Source organism: Aythya marila (genome assembly GCF_965140915.1).
Source record: "Aythya marila genome assembly, chromosome: 2".
In the NCBI taxonomy this organism is placed as follows: Eukaryota; Metazoa; Chordata; class Aves; order Anseriformes; family Anatidae; genus Aythya; species Aythya marila.
Window position 1 is genome coordinate 501,412 of NC_139043.1, and position 21,208 is coordinate 522,619.

General features: G+C 73.6%; 2 protein-coding genes across 3 annotated transcripts in view; one reads left to right on the forward strand and one right to left on the reverse strand.

The window, feature by feature from the left end:
* KCNH2 (potassium voltage-gated channel subfamily H member 2) overlaps nt 1–17,261 on the forward strand; it is a 23,760-nt gene extending 6,499 nt beyond the window's left edge. Inside the window, exons 3-16 of one of the 2 annotated variants that reach the window (XM_082752431.1) lie at nt 1,731–1,895; nt 2,001–2,453; nt 3,221–3,435; nt 11,547–11,972; nt 12,162–12,316; nt 12,464–12,549; nt 13,252–13,451; nt 13,579–13,831; nt 13,943–14,136; nt 14,372–14,471; nt 14,584–14,862; nt 15,054–15,240; nt 15,335–15,509; nt 15,924–17,261. In XM_082752431.1, the coding sequence (XP_082608557.1) occupies nt 1,731–1,895; nt 2,001–2,453; nt 3,221–3,435; nt 11,547–11,972; nt 12,162–12,316; nt 12,464–12,549; nt 13,252–13,451; nt 13,579–13,831; nt 13,943–14,136; nt 14,372–14,471; nt 14,584–14,862; nt 15,054–15,240; nt 15,335–15,509; nt 15,924–16,109 (3,074 nt within the window). In that variant the 3' untranslated portion in view covers nt 16,110–17,261. Of the gene's footprint in view, nt 1–1,730; nt 1,896–2,000; nt 2,454–3,220; nt 3,436–11,546; nt 11,973–12,161; nt 12,550–13,251; nt 13,452–13,578; nt 13,832–13,942; nt 14,137–14,371; nt 14,472–14,583; nt 14,863–15,053; nt 15,241–15,334; nt 15,510–15,923 lie in introns of both variants that reach the window. The other variant, XM_082752430.1, reaches the window with a different exon arrangement.
* Nucleotides 17,262–17,480: 219 nt separating this feature from the next.
* AOC1 (amine oxidase copper containing 1) lies at nt 17,481–20,910 on the reverse strand. The gene is made up of 5 exons (XM_082754533.1): nt 20,764–20,910; nt 18,728–20,283; nt 18,269–18,557; nt 17,960–18,092; nt 17,481–17,830 (listed from the first exon to the last, which is right to left on the reverse strand). The coding sequence occupies exons 2-5, from the start codon at nt 20,268–20,270 to the stop codon at nt 17,555–17,557; spliced, it is 2,241 nt and encodes a 746-aa protein (XP_082610659.1). The 5' UTR covers nt 20,271–20,283; nt 20,764–20,910; the 3' UTR covers nt 17,481–17,554.
* Nucleotides 20,911–21,208: the final 298 nt, after the last annotated feature.

Here is a 21,208-nt window from a genome sequence, read left to right on the forward strand (position 1 = left end):
TGGTGTGCAGGGTAACGGGGGGGGGCGGTTGGGGCGCAGGGCGCACCCCGAGCAGTGCGGGGGATCGTGTGGGGGGGGGCAGAGCCCTGCGAGGGGTGCGGGGCCCCTCGGCCCCCCCAGGCCTGCTGCGGGGAGGGTGGCACCGGGCGGGGGGGTCTCTCCTGGGCTGGACCCCCCCAGGGCTCCGGGGAACAACCGGCGGGGGGGGGGCACGGCCGGGACAGGGGCCGAGGGGCGCTGGCGAGGCGTGGGGCTGGGGGGGCGATGCTGGGTGGGGGCGATCCGGGCCGGGCTCTGCGCAGCCCCCGGTCCCCGCTCCCAGCACCGGGCTCCCCCCGGGACCCCCGCGCCCACCGGGGGTCCGCGGGGCCCGGCCCCCCCCAGCCGGCTGCCCCCGCGCCCCCTTCCCGCAGCGCCCCCGCAGCCCCGGGCCGGGGTCGGTGGCTTGGGATGGACGGGGGGGGGGGGCGAGGACACGGGGCGGGGGTGGGGGGGACACGGGGCGGGTGGGAGGGGGGGGGGCACGTGGGGAGTGGACCCGGGGGGGCGGACACGGCGCAGGGTGGATGCGGGGCGGGATGGACACGGGGGTGGACACGGGGGGGGGGGGGGAAGGATCCGGGCGGGATGGCCACGGGGGGGTGGCCACGGGGGGGGGGGGCCGCGGGTGTCCCCGGCCCGTCCCGAGGCGCAGCGGCCGCTGGCCGCAGCCATATTTAGGCATAAAACCGGCGCCGGGTGCGGTGCCAAGGCCGCAGCCCCTGCAGCCGGGCCGGGGGGGGCGCGCACCCCAGTGCCGGGGGGGCCGGGGCCCGGCCCCCGCCCCCTCCCGCGGGACCCCCCCGCCCGCCGCCCGGTGAGCTGCGCGCGGCGCCGGGGGCTCCGGGGGGCCCGGGGGGTCGGGGAATGGGAGGGGGGGGGGGGGACACCGCGGAGAGGGGGGGGGATGCGGGGGCCCCGTCCCGTGCCGTGGCCGCGGGGATGAGCCGGGATTAGGGCATCCCGCGGCGGGGGGGGCGCCGGTGGAGCGCCGGGGCCGCGCTGCTAATCCGCGCCCCCCCCCCCCCGCTCCGCGCCCGCGGGGGCGTCCGGGGCCGCGCCCCCACCCGCGGGGGCCCCACGCGGGGCCGGGATTCCCCCCCCCCCCGGGGCCGGGGCTCCCCGGTGCAGGATGCCGGGCGTGCTGCCAGCGGGGGGGGCGGGGGTGGCGTGGGGCCACCGGGGGGGACTGCGGGGCCACGGGGGGGGGACTGCGGGGCCCGGCCCCTCCCCGACCCCCCCGGCGTGTCCTGCAGCGGGCGGCAGGAACAGGGAGGGAAGGGGGAGTTGCGGAGACCCCCCCCCAAAAGATGCCGGGGGAGCGTCGGCCCCCAGCGGAGCCCCGTGGGTGGGGGACGCGGCCCCAGCCCGGTGCGGGAGAGGTCACCCCGGGCTGCCCCCCCCGGCCCCCTCCGTGCCCGCACGGCCGAGTTCACAGCTGCAGGAGCGGGATTAACGCCGCAGCTGGCACAGCACTGAGCGGCTTAGGGCGGCCGGCCGGGGGCAGCGGGGGCAACCCCAGCCCCCCTGGGGGCCTCTGGGGGGGCCGAGCACCGCCCCCACCCCGCCATCGGCTCCCCCCGGCGAGGCCGTGCCGATGGGCCCCGGGGGTCCCTCTGTGCCCCCGCCGTGCCTCAGTTTCCCCTGGTGGCGGTGGCAGCCCGCAGGTCCCTGAGCCCCGCTCCCCGCAGGCAGCTGCTTCCTGTGCCTGGTGGACGTGGTGCCGGTGAAGAACGAGGATGGGGCCGTCATCATGTTCATCCTCAACTTCGAGGTGGTGATGGAGAAGGAGCGCCCGGGCTCGCCCGACGCTGACACCAACCACTGGGTCACCCCCGCCAGCTGGTTCCCCGCAGGTGGGGCGCCCCGACCCCGACGCACCCACCGCGGCCGAGCTCCTTGGCCGGACCCTGGGAGGGTCTTGGGGGGTCGCCCCTCATCACCCCCTTTCCTCCGGCCAGGGCGCAGCAAGTCCTTCAGGCTGAAGCTGCCGGCGCTGCTGGCGCTGACGGCCAGCAAGCAGTCCCTGCCCCAGGAGCCCCCCGATGCCGTCATCGTGGACTTCTCCAAGCACAGCAGCGAGTCGGCGCCCGAGGAGGCCACGTCCTCCCTGGAGAACAGCTGCCTGGGCTGCTCCCAGCCCGAGGACCAGAAGGCGCTGATGGACCCCGAGGAGGGCGATGGGCGCCCGGAGCCCCCCGTCACCCAGTCCTCGCCCCGCGCCGAGCGCCTTCACCTGCACGCCGCCTTCTCCAACTGCAGCCTGGCGCGGAGCCGCTCGCGGGAGAGCTGCCACAGCGTCCGCCGCGCCTCCTCCGTCGACGACATCGAGACCATGAAGGGCGAGGGCGACAAGCGCTGCCACAACCGGCACGCCACCGCGGGGGCCAGCATGCACCGTGGCTCCAGCACCGGTACGTGGGCTCCCGGCGCGTCCCGGTGGCCGTGGTGCTGGGGGTGCGGGGTGGGTGCTGCCAGGGGGCTGCCCCGCGCCTCCCTGCCCCGCAGCTGCAGGAGGGGAGGGTTCAGGCCCCCCACGCAGGCAGCATGTGGCCCTGGGGTGAAGTCATTAGGGCTGGCAGCTCGTTAGGGTGCTGGCACGCAGGTAGCCGGGCAGCTGCCAGCAACGGGTGCCGCCGGCGGCTCGTTAGCGGCGCGGGGCGCTGGGCACCCGTCACTGTCAGGCTGGGCATTGCTGTAATGCGCCGCGCTGCCGGCATTGCCGGTGCATGTGGGGCAGCCGTGCCTCGCCCTGCGCAGCGTCCAGCCCCGTTTGGCTCCCTTGTCCAGCGCCCTTCTGGCCCTCGTTGCCATCAGTGCCTGGCTCCAACCCTGGTGCCGGTGCCGGTGTCCTGCCCGCTGGTGTGGCCGCTCCGTCACCACCTGGCGTGACCCCCGTCCCCGTAATCCTCTTAGTGACAAAGGGAGGGGGGGTGGCAATTGCCTTGTTAAGCCCCCGCGCCTGCTAAGCGCATTAGGGAGGGGGGAAATAATTACATTAACAGTAAATGATACCAAGCTGTCGGTCCCCGTCCCGCCGTGCCTGCTGGCAGCTCCCTGCCTGCCCCGGGCACGGCTCCCCGCTCCCCTCACCCCTCTGGGGACCCTGGGGGTGGTGGGGGGGTCAGAGGGGGTCCCATGCAGCGGCAGCAGCCCGTGCTGATGGTGCCCCCCCGGCCAGGGGCCATGAACAACATCCGCAGCACCCTGCTGAACTCCACCTCTGACTCGGACCTGATGCGCTACCGGGCGATCAGCAAGATCCCCCAGATCACCCTCAACTTCGTGGACTTCAAGGCGGACGCCTTCCTGGCCGCCCCGTCCAGCGAGAAGGAGATCATCGCCCCCACCAAGCTGAAGGACCGCACGCACAACGTCACCGAGAAGGTCACCCAGGTGAGCCCAGCGGCCGGGGGTGGCTGGATGGACGGTGGTGTTTTGGGCATGGTCTCAGCCAGGAGGGTGCTCTGCACTGCAGCAGGGTGGTGCTGGAGTGCGCGGGTGGTGCTGGAGCGTGCAGGTGATGCTGGAGAGAGCGCTGGTGCTGGAGTTGATGGTGATGCTGGAGCTCACAGGACGATGCTGGAGCTCACAGGGAGTTGCCCGGGGGTGCTCTGCACTGCAGGGTGGTGCTGGACCCTGCAGGATGATGCCACTGGGTGCCCGTATGGCTCCTGTCCCCCACCCATGGGACCAGGCTGTCCCCCCAAGCCCCTCAGGGGCTGCGGGCTGCACTGCGCTCCCCACAGCAGGGCTGGGGTGGCAGGGCTGGGGTCACCCATGGGGGTTGGCCCCCTTCCCCAGCAGGGAGACCGATGTGGGTGCTGCCCCATGGGTGGGGGCATCCCCTGCAGGTCCTGACCCTGCTCCCACCTGGGTGGGCGCAAGGCCCAGCAGCAAGCCCCAGCCCTGGCCCAGTGCCGGGGTGGGCTGCGAGACAGCCGTGTGTGGCACGGCACGGCCCTGCAGCTCCTGCACCGTGCTGTGCTGTGCCGTGCCGTGCCACACCATGCCATGCCGTGCCATGCCGTGCCGTGCCGTGCCACACCATGCCATGCCGTGCCATGCCGTGCCGTGCCGTGCCACACCATGCTGTGCCATGCTGCACCATGCCGCACCGTGCTGTGCCATGCCGTGCCGTGCCGTGCCGTGCCACGCCACGCTGCACCGTGCTGCCTGCTCCCTGTTCTCTGGCCGTGACTCTTTGGCCCGTGCTGGGCCCCTGCCCTGCGCTGGCACTGCGGGCTAATCCTTCGCACGTTGTGTAACTGCCATCTGGCTGCGGGGAGCAGGCGGCTGCTGCTGCTTAATTACACCCTGAGCCCAGCTCCCACTAATGAAGTTAAAGCTGCCGGCTTGATGCGCCGGGGCCGGCGGGCTCGGGGGACCTGCTGTGCTTGCCCTGCCTGCCAGGGGCTGGGGGCTCGGGGAGGGGCCCGGCGGGGTGGGAGCTCCCAGGCACATCTGCCCCGCGCCGCCTGCGTGCGCTCGGGGTCCCTCGGTGGCCCGGCCCCCCCGGCTGCGTGCCCGCGCCTCGCGCCTGCTGGCCCACGTGAGGGGCGGTTTGGGAACCCCCCCCCCAGCCTGGGAGCTCCCAGCCCTGCTGTCGGGGCTGCCCCTGGGCCCCCCCTCGCTGTGACACGGAGCGGCTGTGGGGTCCTGCGCGGGCAGCAGAGCCCCCAGGGGGGTCCATGGTCCCAGGGGCCGCACGGTGCCAGTGCTCGGCCCCCACCCCCTGCCCCTGCAGCGCCGGCCTTCCCTGCTCCTCTCCAGTGCGCTAACGAGCAACGCATCCTGATTGCCTTTGCTGTGTAATTAATTACGATGCCGTGGCGGCTGCCGCTGCTGCTGTGCTGCCTGCCCAAGCCACGCTAATCCCCTCCTGCCACCAGCTGCCATCACCAGGCGGTGCTGGATGGATGGACGGACGGACACGACCCCCCTTGCTGGGCCGGCGCAGCCCCCCTGCCGTGGGGTGGAGAGCTCTGCCGTGCCCCGCTGGGCTCTGGGGCAGGAGCAGACGGGGGTGGGGATGGGGTTGGGGCACACCAAGCACCACTGCTGGATGTGGGGTGCGTGCTGGGGATCCCCCAGGATGGAGGTGGATAGGGGTGCTGGGGGTGCTGGGGGTGCTGGGGGTGCCGGGGGCACGGGGCACAGGCCTGGCTCAGCGGGGCAGATGCTGTGGGTTTGGAAGCTGAGGCCAAGGCGAGCCTGTCCCCGAGCAGCCGTAGCTCTGGCACGGTGAGCTGCTGGGTGGGGGCCAGGGGGGGCCGGGGCTTCCAGGCAGCGGCACCGTGAATCATCCGCAGTGACGGCATCCAAACAAGCCCGCGCTGCCCGCCGCACGCTCCCGCAGCTCCCGTCAAGGTCACTGAGCTCCTGGGCCTGCTGGCCACCCTGTCTGGCCGTGCTGTGCCCGCCCGGTGGGGGACACAACCCAGGGACAGGGACAGGGACAGGGGCTGCGGCTGGCACGGGGCGTTGTGGCTGGGGGGCACGAGGCCCTCCTGCAGCGCAGGGAGCACCGGAGGTGCCAGGGATGGAGGCTGCAGGGTGCCGGTGGCTCACGGCAGATTGGGGACCCCCCGACCCATCCTGGTGGGGACCCTGCCTGTGGGGTGCAGGCTGGGGCTGGGGCTGGGCGCTGCTGGCTGCAGGACGGGGCTGGTTTGGGGCGCGCTGTGCCGCGGAGGGCTCGGTGGCCGTGCCCAGCTGCCCAGCTGAGGGCTGGGGGGGATCAGCAGCACCTGGGGCTGGGAGCACGTGGGGGTGGCCGTCCCGCTGCGGGGTGTCGTGAGGGCAGGAGCACTGGGAACGCAGAGCGGGGTCGCGCTGGCAGGGCTGGGAGGCAGCCAGGGACAGCGGGAGCCAGCGGAGCTGTGAATCAGCCTGCGGCAGCTGAGGAGCCCTGCGGGCAGCTTGGCCCCTTCTCCATCCCCAGCCCTGTCCCTGCTTCCTTCCCTGGGTGCCCCCAATCCCCATCCCATCCCCATCCCCATCCCCATCCCCATCCCCATCCCCATCCCCATCCCCATCCCCATCCCCATCCCCATCCCATCCCCATCCCATCCCCATCCCATCCCCATCCCCATCCCATCCCCATCCCCATCCCATCCCCATCCCATCCCATCCCCATCCCATCCCCATCCCATCCCCATCCCATCCCCATCCCATCCCCATCCCATTCCATCCCCGTTCCCTGGCACACGGAGCTGTGCCCACCTCACACCGGGCTCCCTATCTGGGGGGTCCCGAGGACCGTGGGACACCCGTGGCTGGGGACGCGCGGGAGGGGCTCGGGACCCCGCGAGTGGGGAGCCCCCTCTCCGCCCACCCCCCCCGTGCCTCAGTTTCCCGGGGGTGTTCCCGGTCCCTCCCCGGAGCGTGACGGGCACCGCGGGGAGTGGCGGCGGCGGGCGGGGGGGCGGCGGCTGCCGGGCTGGGAGCGAGCCCCGGCGGGGGCGGGGGCGGGGGCCGGGGGGGGGGTGTGGGGGGGGCCGGGCCGCCCCGCTCCATCTGCTGCCCGCCGCGGCAGCTCCGCGCCCGCAGCCGCGCAGGGCAGCGCCGGGCTCCGCGGCAGCAGCTCCGGGATGCGGGGCCCCGGGGGGGCGGCCGGCGGCTCCCCCCGCCCGGCAGCGCGGCGCTGAGCGCGGCCATGGCCCCGGGCAGGCGCGACAGTGGCGACCGCCCCGACGGCGACCGAAAGAGCGCCCGCGTCCGCCGCGCCGTCCGCATCTCCAGCCTGGTGGCACAGGAGGTGGGTGCGGGGGGGGTCGGGGGGAAAGACCGGGACCTCGGGGTGGGGGGGGTTCCCGGCGCCGTTCCCCGCCCGCAGCCGCGCTCGCCCCGACGACGGCGTCCCCAAGGCATTGCCCTGCGCTGCGCCGGCTGCAGCCCCCCCGCGGGATGCCGAAGACCCCCCCCCCTCTCCCGGACCCCGGTGCGGGGGTGCCCTGGGTGCCCCGGAGCCGTTCCGTGCGCGGGGCTGCGGCCGGCCCGGGGCGAGCCGGCTGATGAGCCGGGATGGAAAGGATGGGGCTGGGGGCGGGCTGCCCGCGGACCCCCCCCGGCGCTGAGCTCTGGGGCGGGGGGATCCTGAGTGCCGGGGGGCGGCGGTGCTGGAGAGCCCCACGCGGCGGGGGGCACCACATCGGGCTGGGCTGGGCTCGGCGGGGCTGCGAGCGGTGGCTGTGGGGACACGGCCCCCCCCCCAAGGAGATCCCTCGCCCAACCGGTGCCACCCCAGCCCCTTGTGGGGTCGGGGTTGTGGCCACGGTGAGGGATGGGGCAGCGCCAGGTGTTTGGGGTGGCTGTGGTGTCCCCAGAGCACGTTCCCTGGTCCCCCCTGTCGGGTGTTCCGTGGTGCGGTGGCGCACGCTGCGTGGCCGAGGTGCCGGGGCTGCTCCGTGTCTGCGTCAGCGGGTGGGGGGTTCGGCTGCTGGGGGCTCGCACCGCCCCGTGGGGACGTCACCCCGTCACGGGGCTCGCCGTCCCACCCTGCCACCGGTGCCTGTGCTGCTGCATTGCTGTCGGCAGCGGGAGAGGGCAGCGCCTCGAGGCCCGCGGTGGCACCCGTCCCGCTCGCCCATGTCGGTGGGTGCGCAGGGCGCCGCGCCGCTGCCGCAGCTGAACGCGGTGAGTGCCGGATGGGCCTCGGGGGGTCCCCAGCACCGGAGTGCTTGTGGTGGGTGCCGTGAGTCCGTGCGGTGTGTTTGGGGTCGGCTGTGCAGGTGCCTTGCTGCTGGACGGTGTCTGCTGGCGGAGAGGTGCGTTGGGTGACCCCCACACCGGGCACCTCTGAGGGTGACGGCACTGGGTGGCCGTGGCGGCGTTGGGCGGCTGTGCTGGCGTTGGCCGTGGTGGATGTGGGGTGCCTTTGTCACTGTGGCGTTGGGTTTTGGTGTGAGTCCTGCCGTCGGGTGACTCAGAGCACGCCGAGTGTCGCCGTCGCACTGGTGCTGCGGTGCCGTGGCTGTGGGGTGGCTCTGGCAGTGCCACAGCCATCGGGGACCTGCGTGGGTTTGGGCAGCCGAGCTTTGGTGTTTGTTGGGCATCACAGAGGGCGTTGGGAATCATCAGCGCTGGTGCAAGGGTACCTGGGCAGGTGCCAGGTGCCTGATTTGGGGCAGGCGATGGGGTCTGTGGCACGGCGAGACCAGGTGGGCTCTGCGACTCCATCCCCAAGAGCTTGGGGACGCCGGGTGCCTGCCTCACCCCAGCGCTGGGTGTCCGCGCTGCGGCCGTTTCCCCGCGGGTGCCTGGAGTCACCGCAAGCACTGCTATCAGCTGACGGGTCGGCGTGTGCCGGTGCCCCCGAAGCCACCAGCTCGTGGGCTGGGCGCGGGTGCCACCCACGCACCGGGTGACAGCGGCCGCAGGGTGGCCGCGGGCTGCGGGGTCGGGGTATTTGTGGCAGCGAGGGGGCTGAGCCCCGTGGGCGCGGGTGTCTGGGTCACGGCAGGTGCCGCGCCGGGCGCCTCCGGCTGTGCGGGCTGGGTGTCAGGTGCCTGTGTCACAGCAGGTGTCGGGCGTACGTGTCACCGCGAGCGAGAGGTGCCGGTGACTGCACGCCTGTGAGCGTGAGGTGACGCGTGCCTGCGCCAGGGCGGGTGTACGTGTCACCGGGTGCCGGCACTGCCGGGTATCTGTGTCACCGTGACTGATGGGTGTTGTGTCGCCGGGAGTCTCGAGGGAGCGCGTTCCTGCTGTGTGCCGGCGTCACCCGCACGCTGCCGGTGCACGGGTTGCGGTGTCCGGGTCCGCTGCCGCACCCGGTGAGCAGCCACGGTGGGCATGGGTGCGCCTGGGTGCCGGGCACCGGCTGGGCTGTGCCATTTGGGGACGGTGCTCTTGTTATATGTGGGGCCCCCCCTGCGCCACGCTTGGGGTCCTGGCGTGTGCTGGGAATGGGGCAGGGGGATGGGGGTGCCAGGGCTGCCTCCTTGAACTGCTGAGGGGTCCGGGGAGGCCCCGTGTGGCACCGGGCAGTGACGGTGCCACATTTGGGGAGGGGGTGTCCAAAGGGGGTGTCCGAAGGGGGTGTCCGCAGGGGGTGTCTGCGCTGCAGCTCTGGGGCAGGGGGTGTCCCATGGGGCCAACACCTCTCTGCTCTCCCATCCCGTTATGGCCCAGTTTGAGCGGCTCAGAGGTGCCGTGGGACGGGGCCGTGGTGCTGGGGGTGTCCCCGCACCCCCCTCCCCGCGTGTCCCCGCGGTCCCCATGACCCCGCGTGCCCTCGTGGCCCCGTGCCCCCGCGTGCCCCCGCGGTGCCGTCACCCCCATACCGCGGTGCCCCCCGTGCCCGCAGCCGCCCCCAAACCCCCAGGTAGGGGCGTGCGGTCGCCCCCTCCCTCCCCCCCCCCACTCCAGGCGCGTGCCGCGCGCGGCCCCGTCCCCCGCTCCATCACGCGGCGTCTCGCGGGGACGCGCGCGGTGCCAGCGGGAAATCCCCGCGCGTGGGCGGCGGCGGTGACTCAGGGCTGCCCGCGGCTGCCGAGCCCACGCGTGTCCCCCCCCCCCCCCACGAGGGTCCCCCCCGCGGCCCCGGGGCCTGCCCCGCCGCCGCCTCCTGGGGCCTCCCCGAGGCCACCCGCGGCCGGCGGCGCTCCGGGGGTGGGGGGCGCGCAGCGAGGGGGCGCGGCGGCGGCACCCCCGTACCGGAGGGGTTAACGGGCGGGGGGCGGGCGCTGGGGGGGGGGGGGGCAGCGGGGCAGGCTGGGTAGGATTTCCGCCCCAATAATTCCCCGCTCCGCCGGGGGGGCTCCCGGCCGCGCCCCGCCGCCGCCGTCCCACGCCGGGGGGGGCACCGGGCGATGGGCGCGGGGCCGGCGCGGGGGGGTGGGGGCCGGCGCCCCCCGAGCCCCCCGGGCTGAGCGGCGGGAGCGCGCGCCATGGGCTCGGCCCCGCGCCCCGGGCGGCCGTGAGGATGCTGGCGTCGCTCCTGCAGCTGCTGCGGGACTTCTCGGGCCCCCCCGGAGCCGCCCCCCCGGCCCGAGCAGGCCCCATGCCCGGCGCCTCGCCCTGCGGCACCTGCCTCGGCCTCGGCCTCGATGGCGCGGGGCAGCGCCAGGAGCAGAAGGTACCGGCCGCTGCCCCCCCCCCCGCGCACCGGGACCGCTGGGGGATGCCCGGGGAGGAACGGGGGGCGCCGGGAGCGAGGGCAAGCGCCGGGAGCCGCGACCACCCCGGGGCGCCCCTGCCTGGGGGGCGGGGGGCCACGCGCTGGCACCCCCACTCGTGGCACGGCCCCCACGGAGCGGGGAGGAACACGCGGGGGGGGGACGGGGATGGGGTGCCCGGGCAGGGGTCGCGCCGCGGGGCGCGGGATCCTCGCTCCCGGGGGGGCTGCGCTCGGGGGCCGGTGCGGTGCCCAGCGGGCCTGTGCCCGTGCCCGTGCCCCCCCCGGCGCAGCGCCCCGCTCCCCCCGGTGCGCCCGCTCCCCTATTTATAGCCCGTGCGCCCGCAGCTGATCCCGCCGCGGACGGATGGGCGCAGCTGCCGGGCACGGCCGTGCCACCCGGGGCCCTGCTCGGGGTGCATGCGGCTTGGGGGGGGGTCCCCGCTCCCCACCCCGAGCTGCCGGGGTCGTTGGGTGCTGCTGGAGCCCCCCCATGAGCGGGGCGAGCAGGGGGCCGCTGCGTGTCCCCACTGTGTGCGTGGCCTCATTGCGGTGGGAAGGCGAGAATCGCCCGCTCCTGCCCCATTTCTGTGCCAGCACCTCCGCCAGCCAGGGGTGCTGCTGCCCCCACGCATCCCCCCCACAGTGCTGGGGGCTGGGGGGGGCTCAGCCACGGGGGGGGGGGTGCAGGAGGACAGGGGGGGTGCGGGGAGGTGCCTGCGACAGCCGAGGTAGCGCCTGCGGGGGCCGGGCCCCCCCTGCATGGAAATGTCCCCTGGGCGCCTTTGCATTCGCGCCCTCATTTCCATGGGGCCCGGCTGCCGCACCCGGGGCTGGCGCTGCCCGAGGAGGGGTGGGGGGGGAGGGGGAGCCCTGCCAAGGTTGGGGGCTGGGAGGGCTCTGCTGCACCCCCACCCCAGCCCAGTGCATCCCAGTGCACCCCACTGTGAGCACCCTCACACCGCACTGCACCCCACAACACCTCCCTGCACCCCATTGCTCCCCCCTGCACTCCATTGCTCCCTCTGCACCCCACAACACCCCCCTGCACCCCACTGCTCCCCCCTGCACCCTGCTGTCCCCCACACCATCCCCTGCACCCCACAACACCCCCCTGCACCCTGCTGCCCCCACCGCTGCCCCCTGCACCCACTCACATCCCGTTGCACCCAGTGCAGCTCCTGCAGCCCTCGCACCCGGCACAGCACGCGGCCAGGAGCAGCCTGGTGCTGCAGTGCCTGGGGGCGGCCGGGGCTCGGTGTCCCCACGCTGGTGCCCAGCGGGGTGCAGGGACAGCCCGGGTGCCTGTGCTGTGTGCCGGGGGGGCCGGGGGGAGGCTCGTTCCCCGCCGGAGCAGGTGGGAGCTGAGCCCCTGCCGCCTGCCCAGGTGCTGTCGCTGGGCGCCGACGTCCTCCCCGAGTACAAGCTGCAGGCGCCGCGCATCCACAAATGGACCATCCTGCACTACAGCCCCTTCAAGGCGGTGTGGGACTGGCTCATCCTGCTGCTGGTCATCTACACGGCCATCTTCACGCCCTACTCGGCCGCCTTCCTGCTCAACGACCAGGAGGAGGCCCAGCGGCACAACTGTGGCTACTCCTGCAGCCCCCTCAACGTGGTCGACCTGATCGTGGACATCATGTTCATCATCGACATCCTCATCAACTTCCGCACCACCTACGTCAACTCCAACGAGGAGGTGGTGAGCCACCCCGCCAAGATCGCCATCCACTACTTCAAGGGCTGGTTCCTCATCGACATGGTGGCTGCCATCCCCTTCGACCTGCTCATCTTCGGCTCCGGCTCTGAGGAGGTACAGGGACGGGGACGGGGATGGGGATGGGGATGGAAAATGGGGGTTGGAACGGGGATGGGGATGGGGATGGGGATGGGAACAGGTGGACAGGGACCAGCCCAGGTTTCCTGTGCAGGGAAAGAGGTTGGGGTCTGCGTGTCAGGGCTCCCGTGGGGGTCCCCAGAGCGCTCAGTGCCCCCCTTGCAGACCACCACCCTGATCGGGCTGCTGAAGACGGCGCGGCTGCTGCGCCTGGTGCGGGTGGCCCGCAAGCTGGACCGGTACTCGGAGTACGGGGCGGCCGTGCTCTTCCTGCTGATGTGCACCTTCGCCCTCATCGCCCACTGGCTGGCCTGCATCTGGTACGCCATCGGCAACGTGGAGGGGCAGCGCATCGGCTGGCTGCACTCGCTGGGCGACCAGATCGGCAAGCCCCTGAACGACAGCAACCCCCTGTACGGCCCCACCATCAAGGACAAGTACGTCACGGCGCTCTACTTCACCTTCAGCAGCCTGACCAGCGTCGGCTTCGGCAACGTCTCGCCCAACACCAACTCCGAGAAGATCTTCTCCATCTGCGTCATGCTCATCGGCTGTGAGTGCGGCCGCCGCGGGGCTGGGGGCACAGGGGGGGGAGAGCGCACAGCTGTGTGCGTGTGTGTGAGCGTGCGCGTGAGTGACAGCGTGCCCGAGAGTGTGAGCATGAGCACGTGTGAGCATGGATGGGCACACGTGGATGTGAGCGTGCATACGTGTGATGGAACGTGTGTGAGTGGATGCACATCAGCATGGATGTGTGTGGTAGAGCATGTGTGTGAGCAGATCTGTGTGTGTGCCTGTGTGTGCATGTAGTGTGTGCCCCAGAACACACGCGTGAGCATGCACGTATGTGTGTGAGCACGTGTGAGTGTGTGAGCACGCGTGTCTGACCGCGCGTGGATGGCTGTGAGCACCCCTGCGTTGAGCACGCGCTTGCCAGCAGCCCAGCTCCGCGTGCGTGGGTCTCACCGTGCGGAGCTGTGGGCGTGCGAGCGGGGGCGTTTGCAGGGCGGGGGGCGGCCGTGCCCCTGCGGGTGCAAAGAGCTTCTGCAGGCACCGACGCCGCTCACGCGCGTGTGAGTCTTTGTCTGCGCGCGCCCGTGTGCGGGGTGCCCGAGGCGAGTTCTCACAGAGGTCCCCACACGCGGGGAGAGGGGGCTGCAGGGGGGGCTCCGGGGCACCGCTCACCGCCAGCCCCCCCCCCCTTGCTGCCCCGGGGGGCTGGGGCCGCCCTCACCCCCTCCTCGCCGTGCCACAGCCCTGATGTACGCCAGCATCTTCGGGAACGTCTCGGCCATCATCCAGCGCCTGTACTCGGGCACGGCGCGCTACCACACCCAGATGCTGCGCGTCCGCGAGTTCATCCGCTTCCACCAGATCCCCAACCCGCTGCGGCAGCGCCTGGAGGAGTACTTCCAGCACGCCTGGTCCTACACCAACGGCATCGACATGAACGCGGTGAGCGCCGCACCGTGCCGTGCCGTGCCGTGCTGTGCCGTGCCGCCGCGCACCGCCTCGTGCCGTGCCGTGCCAGTCCCTGTGGTGGTCCCGGGGACAGACCCAGCACAGTCCCGTGTCCCCGCAGGTGCTGAAGGGCTTCCCCGAGTGCCTGCAGGCCGACATCTGCCTGCACCTGAACCGCAGCCTGCTGCAGAACTGCAAGCCCTTCAAGGGGGCCACCAAGGGCTGCCTGCGCGCCCTGGCCATGAAGTTCAAGACGACGCACGCGCCCCCCGGGGACACCCTGGTGCACGCCGGGGACGTGCTCACCGCGCTCTACTTCATCTCCCGGGGCTCCATTGAGATCCTGCGTGGGGACGTGGTGGTGGCCATCCTGGGTGAGCCCCCGGGCTGAGGACGGGTACGGGGACGTGCCCCGGCGTGCCGGGTCCCCCCCCCCTCGCCGCCCCGGGCTGAACCCCGCTGCCTCCCTCCCTCCCCCCCCCAAGGGAAGAACGACATTTTCGGGGAGCCGCTGAACCTGTACGCGCGGCCGGGGAAGTCCAACGCGGACGTGCGGGCGCTCACCTACTGCGACCTGCACAAGATCCACCGCGAGGACCTGCTGGAGGTGCTGGACATGTACCCCGAGTTCTCCGACCACTTCTGGTCCAGCCTGGAGATCACCTTCAACCTGCGTGATGTGAGGGGCATGGGGAGGGGGCACTGGGATGGGGGGTGCTCACCCGGCTGGGCTGGGCTGGGCTGGGGGGGCAGCACGGGGGTGCTCGGGGTGGGGACAGGGATGGGGCACGGCCACCGTGGGGCTGACGGGGATGAGCACTGCCGCATGCTCCCCTCCCCACAATCTCCTCTACCCCCACCCCGGGGGGGGCTCCTGGCACCTGCCCCCTCCTCAGCCGCCCCTCGCCCCGCAGACCAACATGATCCCCGGCTCCCCGGGCAGCGACGAGCTGGACAGCGGCTTCAACCGCCTGCGCAAGCGCAAGCTCTCCTTCCGCCGGCGCACGGAGAAAGGTACGGGGAGGCCGTGGGGGGGCTGCAAAACGGGGAGCCCGGTGGGTGGGGGGGAATTCCGAGGGGCTGCCATGACCCAGGGCCTGTCCCCCCCCCCTCCCGATCCCCACAGACGCGGACACCGCTGGGGAGCTGCGGAGCGGGCAGAAGGCGCTGCGGCTGGGCAGGAGCTGCCAGGCACCGGGGGCCCCGCGGGGGCCGGCCGAGTGGGACCCCTGCCACTCCAGCTCGCCCTCCAGCTCACCCTCCAGCGACGAGGACGAGCACCCCGCGCCCACCCCGGGGGCCGCTGCGCTCTCACCTTTCCACAGCCCCCGCCCGGGGGGTGAAGCCCCCGCGCCCCCAGACGCCGAGGAGCGCAAGGGCAGCGATATGTGCAACCCCCTCTCAGGTGGGGACGGTGCTCGGGGGTGGTGGTGGGGGGGTCACCGCTTCTCCCCCTCCCTGCTGAAACCCTCTCTGGCATCTCCCACACCCTCCACCCCGTGCCCTGCATCACCCTGCCCCTTCCTCTGCTTCCTCATGCCCCCCCATCCTCCGAGAACCCTCTGCGTGGTGCTGACGGTTGTGCCCCGCCACCAGGAGCCTTCTCGGGGGTGTCCAACATCTTCAGCTTCTGGGGGGAGAGCCGGGGGCGGCAGTACCAGGAGCTGCCTCGCTGCACCATCCCGGCACACGCCGCCCTCAGCATCCCGCTGCCCTCCATGAGCCGCCGGCAGCGCTCCGAGGTGGAGACGCGGCTCGATCTCCTCCAGAAGCAGCTCAACAGGTACCGGAGGGGTTGTGGAGGGGGGGGGCAGCGAGCACTGCCCTGCACGCAGCACGGGGAGCCCCCACGCACCCCCTGACGCGTGTCTGTGCAGGCTGGAGACGCGGATGGCGGCGGACATCAGCTCCATCATGCAGCTGCTGCAGCGCCAGGCTGCGCTCGTGCCCCCCGCCTACAGCACGGTCTCGTCCCCGCATCAGCCGCCGGGCCCCCCCCCGTGCCCGCTGCAGCCCGTCCTCCCCATCACCCCCATCCAGCCGCTCTCTCAGGTGAGCACCCGCCAGACCCCACAGCCCCCCAAAGTGTGGGGCAGACCCTGGGGTCCTGGCGGCAGGGTCCCCTTAGTGCATCTTCCAGCCCCACAGGGAGCTGGGGGCACTGCTGAGCCCCCCCCCAGTTTGGGGCAGCCCCCTCTCCATTGCTCCAGCCCCCAATCCTCCCACATGGTGAGCTGGGGGGGGGGTCACAAGCCCCCCACCTTTGGGGCTGCCCCTCTCCTGTGCCCCATCCTCCACCCCCAGGGTGAAGTGAGGACACGGATAACCCCCCAGGCGGGGCGCAGCCCCCCTCCTGTACCCCCTTTTCCCCCCCCAGGACGAGTTTGGGTCACGGCCGAGCCCCGGAGGGGGGGCGCATCCCCTCTCCTCTCCCCTCACTCACTCTATCCGCCCTCTCTCCCGCAGGTTCCCAGCTTCCCGGTGCCGCTGGAGCTGCGGCGGGGCCCGGCCCCCCCCGAGCCGCCCCCCCCGGACGTGGTGCTGCTGCTGGAGCCCTCGGCCGCCCCCCGCCGCCGCTCGCTGCCCGGACAGCTGCCGCCGCCGCCGGGCGCTCAGCCCCTGCATAGACACTGCTCCGACCCCGGCAGTTAGTCGGCGGGGGGGGGGACGGGGCCGGGACCCCCAGCGACGGACGCGGGACCCCCGTCCCAGGACGCTGGGGCCGCCGGGGCTTCGCGGCTGCCGTCCCCACGGACAATTTTTTGGGGAGGGGGCCGGGTGGGCGCCCACGTTAGCTGGCCTAACCCGGGGCCGGCCCCCGCCGTGCCGGCGGCTTCCAGGGCTCGGCTGGCAGGACTGGGGGCGCGGGCTGCTCCTCGCCCTTCCTCCTCCTCCTCCTCCTCCTCCTCCTCCTCCTCCTCCTCTTCCTCCTCCTGCCCCCCGTAGGCGCAGCCCCTCCGCCTCCTCTCCTCCCCCGGACCCCGCCGGGCCGGGGCCGCGCTGCCCCCTCGTGGGGCTGGGGGCGCGGGGGGGGGGTCGGGGGGGGGGCCGTGTGTGTGTCTGCGTGTGTGTGCGTGCGTGTGCACGCGTGTTTCCCTGCGGCGCGGGCCCGCCCGCCCTGCGCGCTCCGTGGGTGCGGGTCCACGCGTGGCCGTGCGCTCGCGGGGGCGCGCTGGGGGCTCCCGGGGGCGCGGGGCCGCGCTGTGCCCGTGGGGCTGGGGGCGGGCTGGGGGCGGGCAGGGGGGGTCCCGGCCGTGCCTCCTGCCCCCCGTGGCGTGGGGCGGGCGGCAGCACCCGCGTGGGCCCCTCCGGACGCGTCCCCGTCCTCGCCCTGGCCCGGCGCCTTCTCCCCCCTCCCACGCGCCGTGGGTCCGGGCCACGTCCCCTCCCCGCGCCCCCCCCCTGTTCCCAGGGGACGCCCCCAGCCGCGGCCCCCCCCCCCGTCCCGGCGTCGCCCCCCGCGCCCAGCGGGTGGCACCGGGCAGGAGGGAGCGGCGGGGGGGTCCCGCCTGCTGCCCCGGCCCCCCCCCTGCCTGCACCGACCCCCGGGGCCACACGCACAAGGGGGGGGACGCCCCAGGGCGGGGGGGGCGCGGGCAGGGTCCGGCCGGGGGCTGTGGGGCACGCGCCCACCCCCCCCGGCTCCCCGTAGCGTGTGCCGTGTTCGTGCCGTCGTCCCGTAGCCGGGCGCTGCCCGGGTCTCTGCGTGTCCCCCCCCCCTCACCCAGCCCCGCATGTCGCCTTCTGCGGTAGGAGCCCCCCCGTCCCCGTCCCCGCACCCCAATAAACCCGACCGAGAACGCGTCTCTGTGTGCCGCTGCGCTGGGGGGGGGGAGGCTGCTGGAGACCCCCGGGGTGGTGCGGGAGGGGTTGGGGTCAGCGCCAGCAGCCCGGTGCGTAGGGGCTGGGGGGGCAAAGGCCGCAGGAGGGTGCGGGGGGGCCAACCTTGAACGCAGGCGTCATCAAACATTGCGACAGCCGGCGGGGGGGGGACCGCAGCCAGGCAGAGACGGGGCCGCAGGTGGTGGCACGGATTTTATTGAGCCCCAGGGGCCGGGGTCCCCAAGGTCCCCAAGGTCCCCGGGGTCCCCGCGCGCTCACTCGGGCCAGTAGGTGCCGTTGTAGGTGAAGGGCCCCGGCACGACGCAGGGGCCGGGGGTGTCGGGCGTCCAGCGCTGCACCTCCAGCCGCGAGAAGGTCTGGTCCAGCGGGCGGACGATGACGGGGCTGAGCGAGGCCACCGAGGGGTCCTCGTCGAAGAAGTTGAAGGGGCGCAGGAAGAAGCCCACGGCGTTGCCGGGGGTGGCCGTGTTGGGGACGTCCTCGGCGTGCGGGATGTGCAGGAAGCCCACGGTCACCCAGGCCACCAGGTCCTGCGTGGGGGGGGACCGCGGCTGTCAGGGGGCCACGGGGCTTGGGGACGCCCAGAGCCACCCCTGCTCCACCCGGCCCCTGTCCCCAGCCCCCAGCCCCGCTGTCCCCAGCCCCGCTGTCCCCGTCACCTGGTCCTCGATGCTCTCGTCGTCACGGATGAAGCTCTCGAAGTTGACCAGGGGCTCCCAGGGGTCGTTCTGGGTGTAGAGGCTGCTGCTGACGGCTTCGTTCTCGTGGTGCCGCGTCACGGCCAGGTGGTACCTGCGGGGACAGGGACGGGGACAGGGACAGGGACAGGATCAGCCCTGCCATTGAGCACGGGCACCCTGCAGAGCCACGTGCACGCGTGCCACATGCCTGCAGGACACCTCTCCCACCCCACTCCCCTGGATGCACCAGGGGGTGCCCGCTGCCGAGAGCCCCTCCTGGAGCCCCACCTGCCCCAGGAGATGCCCCTCTCCTCCCTCCAGCCGCGGGGCAGCACGCGCCCGGCGTGGGAGCTGTGCTGGATGCGGTAGCTGCGCGCGTGGCCCCAGCGGTTGTGCTGGCGAGGGTTGGAGAAGAGCAGGTAGCGGGGCAGCGCCTGGCCCAGCGGGAAGGCCGCCTGGCGCTCGCTGCGGCGCGGCTGCCGGCGCAGCCAGGGCTGCACCACGCGGGCGTCGGGGCTCCAGGGGTTGGAGATGTTCTCGAAGCTCAAGTCCACCGTCTCGAAGCTGTTGCCAGTGCCTGCAAGCGGAGAGGCCGTGAGCCGCGGTTGCTCCAGGATCACCCTGGGGATCCCAGCAGCAGCAGGGACACGGCCCCGAGCCCCCTCCCCAGCTCCGTGCCACCCCCAAGCCCCCTCCCGCAGCCGCTGGCACAGGGTCCGGCCCCAGGGGGTCGGCGGGGGGCTGCACCTGCGATGTCCAGGTCCACCTTGTAGTGCACCAGGTGGGTGTGCATGTTGCCCAGGACGTGGCTCTGGACGCGGCTGCCGTAGCGCCGGCCCTGCGGCGTGTAGAAGGTGGCGTGGATGAAGCCGGTGGCGTGGACCTTGGCCTCCATCACGCCGTTGGGGTAGAGGAGGAAGTCCCAGATGTAGTCGTAGTTGTAGACGGTGGAGGTTGTGCGCAGCACCAGGGCGTGCCCCTCCAGCCCGGCGTAGAACTGGTACCCGCCCTGGAAGTTGCTGTTGAAGTGCCGCCGGAGCGGGACGCCCGTGGGCAGCTCGAAGATGCAGACGGCGCGGGCGAAGCGCACCGGGCTGTCGGTGTCGTAGAAGTGGTGGGCGTCCAGGTACGTGGCCACCTCGGGGCAGTCGATGCCGGGGGCCAGCTCGTAGGTGACGGAGCCCATGCCCCAGCCGGCGTCGATGTACTTGGTCTGCATGGCGGCCGGCGTGTCGCCGCCGTAGAAGGCGATGGCTTCCTGCACGCTCACCTCGTAGGCCACGCGCTCCTCGTTGAAGCGCAGGTCGAAGAGCTGGAGGCCGGAGGAGGAGCGCAGGCGGAAGGCCAGGCTCCAGCCCCCGTACTCCAGCCGGTTCCCCCGCAGCCGGTAGCGCCGGCCCTGGGGCTCGCACACCTTGGCCCCGTGCACGTCGGTGGGGGTGCCGGTGGTGAAGCGCCCGCGCGGCACGTAGGTGGAGAAGAGGAGCTGGGACGCGTGGTCGGCCAGCCGTGCCACGGCCACCTGCCCCTGCTCGTAGCGCTCGGCCAGCTCCTGCGGGCTGGAGAAGTACTGCCCGTTGTACCAGACGCTCTGGACGGCCCAGCGGTGCGGATTGGGGTCCCGGTGGTCGATGAGGATCTCCAGCCCCACGGGGTGCAGGAAGTAGCCCTCCACGAAGCGCTGCAGCATGAACCAGCTGCGGCGCTCGCCGGGCGCCAGCCCTCGGGGTGCGATGTCCGAGAAGGTGAGGCAGCGGTCGGTGCAGTTGTGGTACCAGAAGCCGGTGGCGTCACGCAGCAGCCGGTACAGCGGCTCCGTCGCCTGCATGAGCGCGCGGTGCAGCAGCTCGTACTCCAGCTGCGTCATGGGCCGGGCGGCGAAGGGCACGGTGCGCCTGCCCTTGAAGCGCAGGGGCCGGTAGGAGCTGGGCCGCGGCAGGGGCCCCACGGCGAATTCGGTGATGTTGGGCTCCGCCTGCCCCCCGAAGAAGACGACGGCTCGAGCCTGGCGCCGGGGCGCGGGGCCGCCCTTGTCCAGGTGGCGCAGGGCCAGCCGCTTCTTGGGGGGCAGCAGCTCCACCAGGAAGAGCGTGTTCTGCGCCAGGGAGCCCCCCCGGCTCGGGGACAGCCCCAGCTCCGGGCGGCCCATCAGGAAGTCCCGCACTGCGCGCAGCTCCGCGGGCGTCAGGTCGGCGAAGATGGAGGCCTTGTCCGGCGGCGGCGCGCTGGGGTCGGTGCCGGCCGCGATGCCCAGCGCTGCCAGCGCCCAGGCGAGCCGGAGCGGCCACATCCTTCCCGGGGACCTGGGGAGGAACAGGGCAGTGAGCAGCAGGGCCAGCCCTGCCATGGGGAGATGCCGCGGTGGGATGGCGGTGCCAGAGCTCACGCTGCGCCCCAGGCAGGAGGATCGGCTACTCCCCTCCCTACACCATGGTGCCACCCATGGGTGCCCTCTCCCCGCACACAAAACCCAGCGTGGGCTCTGCACAGCAAAGGGCGCCTCGTCCTGTCCCCCGCAGCACCGGGCACCGGCCCCTGCGGGAGCAGAGCCACCCCCCCACGCCCGGAGGGCACCCAGTGACACCCCGAGCAGCCACAGCAGCAGCAATGTGCCCAGCACGGGGGCTGCACAGCCCCAGTGATCCCAGCTGGGGGTTCGGGGGGTCCCCGAAAGCAGCGCCTTGAGCTTGGGGGGTGCCGGAGACCACCCCCCCGGTGGGCACGGGGACAGCGAGCGCTGCGCGGCTCCTTCCTTGGGGCTCCTCCGGCGCTCCGAAACTCACCAACAGCGGGCACAGGGCTGCGGGGGCTGATCCTGACCCCCCCGACCCGGGTCCGAGCCCCCCCGGGACCCCCCTCCTTGGTGGAGCGCCCGACCCCGACAGCCCCCTTCGTGCGCCCTCCACTCACCTCGCGTGGGGAGCGCGGCGCCTCCCGGGCTCTCTGCCCCGGCCCGGCCGTGCCGCGGGGCGCTGACCCCCCCCCGGCTCCTCCGCCCCCCCCTGCGCATTGCACGGGCCGGGGGCCAGATCCTGCCCCCGCTGCCTCCCCCCCCGGGGTCAAGGCCGGGAGCGGGCTCCGCATCCCCGGTGCCGAGCGCGCACGGGCACGGGCACGGCCGCCGCGCCCCCCTCCCTCGCCCCGCCACGAGTGGGGCCGCCCCACGGTGCCCCCCCCCCAGCACCCCCCCACGGGGGGGCTCCGACCCCGGCTGCCCCCCCCCCCCCC

Bases quoted from the DNA above. Each gene is read 5' to 3' on its own strand.
- AOC1 (XM_082754533.1), bottom strand. From the start codon at position 20,270: ATGTGGCCGCTCCGGCTCGCCTGGGCGCTGGCAGCGCTGGGCATCGCG. The intron at 18,558-18,727 runs GTGCAGCCCCCC...CTCCGCTTGCAG, and splicing joins GGTGGACCTGGACATCGCAG to GCACTGGCAACAGCTTCGAG. The intron at 17,831-17,959 runs GTGACGGGGACA...CCCCCCACGCAG, and splicing joins ACGAGAGCATCGAGGACCAG to GACCTGGTGGCCTGGGTGAC.